This window comes from Ambystoma mexicanum, chromosome 5p (assembly GCF_040938575.1).
Source record: "Ambystoma mexicanum isolate Mex_15411 chromosome 5p, UKY_AmexF1_1, whole genome shotgun sequence".
NCBI classification, from domain to species: Eukaryota; Metazoa; Chordata; class Amphibia; order Caudata; family Ambystomatidae; genus Ambystoma; species Ambystoma mexicanum.
Genome location: NC_090930.1, coordinates 49,708,039 through 49,715,959, shown reverse-complemented (window position 1 = coordinate 49,715,959; position 7,921 = coordinate 49,708,039). Strand labels below are relative to the sequence as shown.

The window sequence follows — 7,921 nt, the reverse complement described above, 5'->3', positions numbered from 1 at the left end:
CAGCATTTCCATGGATGCTACCATGACCAGCCTCCCTGAAGATGCTGCCACTGGTAGTCTCCCAGTGCATGCTACTGCAGCCAGCCTTTCCATGGATGCTACCATGGCCTGCCTCCCTATTGACAAGCCTCTGGTAGCCTCCTAAATCATGCTACTGCAGCCAGCCTTTCCATGTATGCTACTAGTACCCTCCCAAGGCATGCTACTGCAGTCAGCCTTTCCATGGACGCTACCATGGCCAGTCTCCCTTTGGGCGCTGCCACTGGTAGCCTTCCAGTGCATGCTACTGCAGCCAGCCTTTCCATGGATGCTACCATGAACATCCTCCCAGTGCATGCTACTGCAGCCAGCCTTTCCATGGATGCTTCTAGTAATCGCCCAATGCATGCTACTGCAGCCAGCCTTTTCATAGATGCTACCATGGCCTACCACCCTATGGCCACTGCCTCTGGTAGCCTCCCAAATCATGCTAATGCATCCAGCCTTTCCATGGACGCTACCATGGCCAGTCTCCCTATGGGCTCTGCCACTGGTAGCCTCCCAGTGCATGCTACTGCAGCCAGCCTTTCCATGGATGCTACCATGACCAGCCTCCCTGTGGACACTGCCACTAGTAGCCTCCCAGTGCATGCTACTGCAGCCAGCCTTTCCATGGATGCTACCATGAACAGCCTCCCAGTGCATGCTACTGCAGCCAGCCTTTCCATGGATGCTACCATGACCAACCTCCCTGTGCACGCTGTCACTAGGAGCCTCCCAGTGCATGCTACTGCAGCCTGCCTTTCCATGGATGCTACCATGAACAGCCTCCCAGTGCATGCTTCTGCAGCCAGCCTTTCCATGGATGCTACTAGTAACCTCCCAATGCATGCTACTGCAGCCAGCCTTTCCATGGATGTTACCATGAACAGTCTCCCAATGCATGCTACTGCAGCCAACCTTTCCATGGATGCTACTAGTAACCTCCTAATGCATGCTACTGCAGCCAGCCATCCCGTGGATGCTACCATGGCCAGTCTCCCTATGGGTGCTGCCACTGGTAGCCTCCCAGTGCATGCTACTGCAGCCAACCTTTCCATGGATGCTACTAGTAACCTCCTAATGCATGCTACTGCAGCCAGCCTTCCGGTGGATGCTACCATGGCCAGTCTCCCTATGGGTGCTGCCACTGGTAGCCTCCCAGTGCATGCTACTGCAGCCATCCTTTCCATGGATGCTACTAGTAATCGCCCAATGCATGCTACTGCAGCTAGCCTTTTCAAAGATGCTACCATGGCCTGCCTCCCTATGGCCACTGCCTCTGGTAGCCTCCCAAATCATTCTACTGCAGCCAGCCTTTCCATGGACGCTACCATGGCCAGTCTCCCTATGGGCGCTGCCACTGGTAGCCTCCCAGTGCATGCTACTGCAGCCAGCCTTTCCATGGATCCTAACATGACCAGCCTCCCTATGGACGCTGCCACTGGTAGCCTTCCAGTTCATGCTACTGCAGCCAGCCTTTCCATGGATGCTACCATGAACAGCCTGCCAGTGCATGCTACTGCAGCCAGCCCTTCCATGGATGCTACCATGAAAAGCCTCCCAGTGCATGCTACTGCAGCCAGCATTTCCATGGATGCTACCATGACCAGCCTCCCTGAAGATGCTGCCACTGGTATCCTCCCAGTGAATGCTACTGCAGCCAGCCTTTCCATGGATGCTACCATGAACAGCCTCCCAGTGCATGCTACTGCAGCCAGCCTTTCCATGGATGCTACCATGACCAGCCTCCCTGTGGACACTGCCACTAGTAGCCTCCCAGTGCATGCTACTGCAGCCAGCCTTTCCATGGATGCTACCATGAACAGCCTCCCAGTGCATGCTACTGCAGCCAGCCTTTCCATGGATGCTACTAGTAATCGCCCAATGCATGCTACTGCAGTCAGCCTTTCCATGGACGCTACCATGGCCAGTCTCCCTTTGGGCGCTGCCACTGGTAGCCTTCCAGTGCATGCTACCATGAACATCCTCCCAGTGCATGCTACTGCAGCCAGCCTTTCCATGGATGCTTCTAGTAATCACCCAATGCATGCTACTGCAGCCAGCCTTTTCATGGATGTTACCATGAACAGCCTCCCAATGCATGCTACTGCAGCCAACCTTTCCACGGATGCTACTAGTAACCTCCTAATGCATGCTACTGCAGCCAGCCTTCCCGTGGATGCTACCATGGCCAGTCTCCCTATGGGTGCTGCCACTGGTAGCCTCCCAGTGCATGCTACTGCAGCCAGCCTTTCCATGGATGCTACTAGTAACCTCCTAATGCATGCTACTGCAGCCAGCCTTCCGGTGGATGCTACCATGGCCAGTCTCCCTATGGGTGCTGCCACTGGTAGCCTCCCAGTGCATGCTACTGCAGCCAGCCTTTCCATGGATGCTACTAGTAATCGCCCAATGCATGCTACTGCAGCCAGCCTTTTCAAAGATGCTACCATGGCCTGCCTCCCTATGGCCACTGCCTCTGGTAGCCTCCCAAATCATTCTACTGCAGCCAGCCTTTCCATGGACGCTACCATGGCCAGTCTCCCTATGGGCGCTGCCACTGGTAGCCTCCCATTGCATGCTACTGCAGCCAGCCTTTCCATGGATCCTAACATGACCAGCCTCCCTATGGACGCTGCCACTGGTAGCCTTCCAGTGCATGCTACTGCAGCCAGCCTTTCCATGGATGCTACCATGAACAGCCTCCCAGTGCATGCTACTGCAGCCAGCCTTTCCATGGATGCTACCATGAAAAGCCTCCCAGTGCATGCTACTGCAGCCAGCATTTCCATGGATGCTACCATGACCAGCCTCCCTGAAGATGCTGCCACTGGTATCCTCCCAGTGAATGCTACTGCAGCCAGCCTTTCCATGGATGCTACCATGAACAGCCTCCCAGTGCATGCTACTGCAGCCACCCTTTCCATGGATGCTATCATGACCAGCCTCCCTGTGGGCACTGCCACTAGTAGCCTCCCAGTGCATGCTACTGCAGCCAGCCTTTCCATGGATGCTACCATGAACAGCCTCCCAGTGCATGCTACTGCAGCCAGCCTTTCCATGGATGCTACTAGTAATCGCCCAATGCATGCTACTGCAGTCAGCCTTTCCATGGACGCTACCATGGCCAGTCTCCCTTTGGGCGCTGCCACTGGTAGCCTTCCAGTGCATGCTACTGCAGCCAGCCTTTCCATGGATGCTACCATGAACATCCTCCCAGTGCATGCTACTGCAGCCAGCCTTTCAATGGATGCTTCTAGTAATCGCCCAATGCATGCTACTGCAGCCAGCCTTTTCATAGATGCTACCGTGGCCTACCACCCTATGGCCACTGCCTCTGGTAGCCTCCTAAATCATGCTAATGCATCCAGCCTTTCCATGGACGCTACCATGGCCAGTCTCCCTATGGACGCTGCCACTGGTAGCCTTTCAGTGCATGCTACTGCAGCCAGCCTTTCCATGGATGCTACCATGAACAGCCTCCCAGTGCATGCTACTGCAGCCAGCCTTTCCATGGATGCTACTAGTAACCTCCCAATGCATGCTACTGCAGTCAGCCTTTCCATGGACGCTACCATGGCCTGCCTCCCTATGGACAAGCCTCTGGTAGCCTCCCAAATCATGCTACTGCAGCCAGCCTTTCCATGTATGCTACTAGTACCCTCCCAAGGCATGCTACTGCAGTCAGCCTTTCCATGGACGCTACCATGGCCAGCCTCCCTATGGGCGCTGCCACTGGTAGCCTCCCAGTGCATGCTACTGCAGCCAGCCTTTCCATGGATGCTACTAGTAACCTCCCAATGCATGCAACTGCAGCCAGCCTTTCCATGGACGCTACCATGGCCAGTCTCCCTTTGGGCTCTGCCACTGGTAGCCTCCCAGTGCATGCTACTGCATCCAGCCTTTCCATGGATCCTAACATGACCAGCCTCCCTATGGACGCTGCCACTGGTAGTCTCCCAGTGCATGCTACTGCAGCCAGCCTTTCCATGGATGCTACCATGACCAGCCTCCCTGTGCTCGCTGCCACTGGTAGCCTTTCAGTGCATGCTACTGCAGCCAGCCTTTCCATGGATGCTACCATGAACAGCCTCCCAGTGCATGCTACAGCAGCCAGCCTTTCCATGGATACTACCATGAACAGCCTCCCAGAGCATGCTACTGCAGCCAGCCTTTCCATGGATGCTACCATGACCAGCCTCCCTGTGCACGCTGCCACTGGTAGCCTTTCAGTGCATGCTACTGCAGCCAGCCTTTCCATGGATCCTAACATGACCAGCCTCCCTATGGACGCTGCCACTGCTAGCCTTTCAGTGCATGCTACTGTAGCCAGCCTTTCCATGGATGCTACCATGAACAGCCTCCCAGTGCATGCTACTGCAGCCAGCATTTCCATGGATGCTACCATGACCAGCCTCCCTGAAGATGCTGCCACTGGTAGTCTCCCAGTGCATGCTACAGCAGCCAGCCTTTCCATGGATGCTACCATGAACAGCCTCCCAGAGCATGCTACTGCAGCCAGCCTTTCCATGGATGCTACCATGACCAGCCTCCCTGTGCACGCTGTCACTAGGAGCCTCCCAGTGCATGCTACTGCAGCCTGCCTTTCCATGGATGCTACCATGAACAGCCTCCCAGTGCATGCTACTGCAGCCAGCCTTTCCATGGATGCTACTAGTAACCTCCCAAAGCATGCTACTCCAGCCAGCCTTTCCATGGACGCTAACATGGCCAGCCTCCCTATGGGCGCTGCCACTGGTGGCCTCCCAATGCATGCTACTGCAGCCAGCCTTTCCATGGATGCTACTGGTAACCACTTCCCAATGCATGCTACTGCAGCCAGCCTTTCCATAGATGTTACCATGAACAGCCTCCCAATGCATGCTACTGCAGCCAGCCTTTCCATGGATGCTACTAGTAACCTCCTAATGCATGCTACTGCAGCCAGCCTTCCCGTGGATGCTACCATGGCCAGTCTCCCTATGGGTGCTGCCACTGGTAGCCTCCCAGTGCATGCTACTGCAGCCAGCCTTTCCATGGATGCTAGTAGTAACCTCCTAATGCATGCTACTGCAGCCAGCCTTCCCGTGGATGCTACCATGGCCAGTCTCCCTATGGGTGCTGCCACTTGTAGCCTCCCAGTGCATGCTACTGCAGCCAACCTTTCCTTGGGTGCTACTAGTAACCTCCCAATGCATGCTACTGCAGCCAGCCTTTTCATGGACGCTACCATTGCCAGCCTCCCTATGGGCGCTGCCACTGGTAGCCTCCCAATGCATGCTACTGCAGCCAGCCTTTCCATGGATGCTACCATGAACAGCCTCCCAATGCATGCTACTGCAGCCAGCCTTTCCATGTATGCTACTAGTAACCTCTCAAGGCATGCTACTGCAGTCAGCCTTTCCATGGATGTTACTAGTAACCTTCCAATGCATGCTACTCCAGCCAATGGCCAGCCTCCCTATGGGCGCTGCCACTGGTAGCCTCCCAGTGCATGCTACTGCAGCCAGCCTTTCCATGGATGTTACTAGTAGCCTCCCAGTGCATGCTACAGCAGCCAGCCTTTCCGTGGGTGCTACTAGTAACCTCCGAATGCATGCTACTGCAGCCAGCCTTCCCGCGGATGCTACCATGGCCTGCCTCCCTATGGGCGCTGCCCACGCCCTGAGCACTGGCCAGGTGGAGACCCAGCAGGGCACCTGGAGACCATTCAGATGGCAGCAGTAACATGCCAGCTCGTGCTCAGCGGGTGGTGCTCTGGCTGCAGCCCTGGGACTACAGCGCTTCCTTTGAGCGAGGATAACACGTACCATCTGCTGGGCTCTGCTCAGGGCCGCGTGCCGCTTGGCGCTCCTCTCAATGTCAGCCTTTATGGCTCTTGTACAATAAAATGAAAAGCAATAAAGCGACCCAGGCACACGTGGCAGGGATTTCCCAGGCATTAACTTGGCATAGCGCCCTATAACTTCAAACTCCGAAAGAAGAGAGAACGGATATTGTGGGGCGTCGAACTTTTCACAAAATACTGCTGCCAAAATGTGGTCGAACAAATTCCTCCTTCGCCTCTTTTTCTCTCAACGCCTCCATTGAGTGAGTGAGTTCCCTTTATTGCTCACGCTGTGAACTGTAGCACGCCCCTGCGTGCTTGTAAACATCCCAGATGCTCATGTGGGGCTGTTGAAACTTGCCAGTGTCACTCAAGAAATACCCCTCTTCCGGGAAGCCTCTACCCCAAGCTATTTATTCCCACATGGAATGTTGCCGCGAGAAATCAGTTATCCCCAAGACCAGTAAATGTCCTCCCTGAAATCATAGATCCTGCCCCACCCAGCTTGGCACTGCACCCATGGGTGCTCTATTCTGATACAGAGTATCGCCTTCAAAGGGGCAGAGTGTGTTCTGATACAGAGTCTCCCCTTCAAAGGGGAAGACTTTATTCTGATACAGCGTCTCCCCTTCAAAGGGGGAGAGTGTCTTCTGATACAGAGGCCCTCATTACGACCCCGGCGGTAAGCGAAAAACGTTGCCGGTAAATGATTACCGGCATCGTTCCCCGCTAGGTACGATCATGACCCATGAAAGTGCTCTTAGCGGCATCGTAGTTAACGGTGCCGCTAACTGCACCAAGGTCGCGTGCACGCGAGCTTCCATGCCGTAAATACCGGCATCGCGCAAAGGTACGCGAATCATGAACCAAGTGGACATGCTCTTAACGCCATCACAAAGGCCGTTAAGCACCTTACCGCCATGGTGCTAATTCCGCCATCGCGAACCAACCGTAAATGGCCATGTGCAGTGTACCCAGTTGCCACAGGTACACAGAATCAGCGCAGGTGGAGGCAATACAGACTAAGCAAGTACAAGAAGAACACACCCCACCTCTTCCCACACCCAGTCACACTCCACAATGATTCCAATACGACTAGCAATGTTGGGGCTGGAGGACCTGATTGCAATGGAAGTGCTACAACAACAACAACAACAGGCAGCACAGAGGAGACGCAGGAGGAGAAGGAGGGCAAGGCAGGGCCAGCAAGCCCCACCAGCACAGCCAGTGCCACCACGCAGGCAGCCCCCAATCCCACGCACCCGAGCCAGTTCATTCAACCTCACCGCTGAGCAGATCCATACCTTGTACTGTTTGGACCGGGACACCATCACCATCATTGTGGACATGATACACGACGACATCGTCAGCATGATTGAAACACCCACCGCCATCCCCCCCTACTGGAGCTAGTGTCCGTGCGCCACTTCCTGGCCACAGGCACCTACCAGCACACAGTGGGGCACCTGGATGGCATTTCACAACCTTTATTCTCACGTACACTGATCCAAGTGCTCGATGCCCTCCTCAAGCACACAGACGACCACATCTCATTACCACGGTCTGCCCAGGAGATTGCAAACACCAAAGTGGGTTTCCATGCACTAGCCGGCATACCTGGTTGCATTGGTGCCATCGATTGCACCCATGTTGAATTGGTGGTCCCACATGCCATGGAGGTACCGTACCGCAACCGTAAACTATTTCACTCAATCAACGTGCAAATGGTCTGTGACTCCAACAGGATCTTCACACATTGTTGTGCCCGATTCCCCGGATCAACCCATGATTCAATGGTCCTGAGGAACTCCACAATACCACGCTACATGGAGCGACATGCAGGGCCAAGATCCTGGCTACTCAGTGAGTCTCATGTCATGGCCATGGAAATGTGAAGTGGGAAGGTGATTGACGTACCAATGCATACTCCACCTGGCTGAAAGGGGGGGGTGATGCATACTTTACCCGGCTGAAAGGGGGGGGATGATGCATACTTTACCTGGCTGAAAGGGGGGAATGATACATACTTTACCTGGCTGAAAGGGTGGGGGAATGATGCATACTTTACCTGGC

At 54.9% G+C, this 7,921-nt stretch overlaps 1 protein-coding gene across 1 annotated transcript; it reads left to right on the top strand.

Annotated features, from left to right (window-relative positions):
* Positions 1-234: 234 nt before the first annotated feature.
* LOC138480484 (ice-structuring glycoprotein-like) lies at positions 235-3,945 on the top strand. The gene has a single exon (XM_069612262.1). It carries the CDS (start codon positions 235-237, stop codon positions 3,943-3,945), a length of 3,711 nt encoding a protein of 1,236 aa, XP_069468363.1.
* The last annotated feature ends 3,976 nt before the right edge of the window (positions 3,946-7,921 follow it).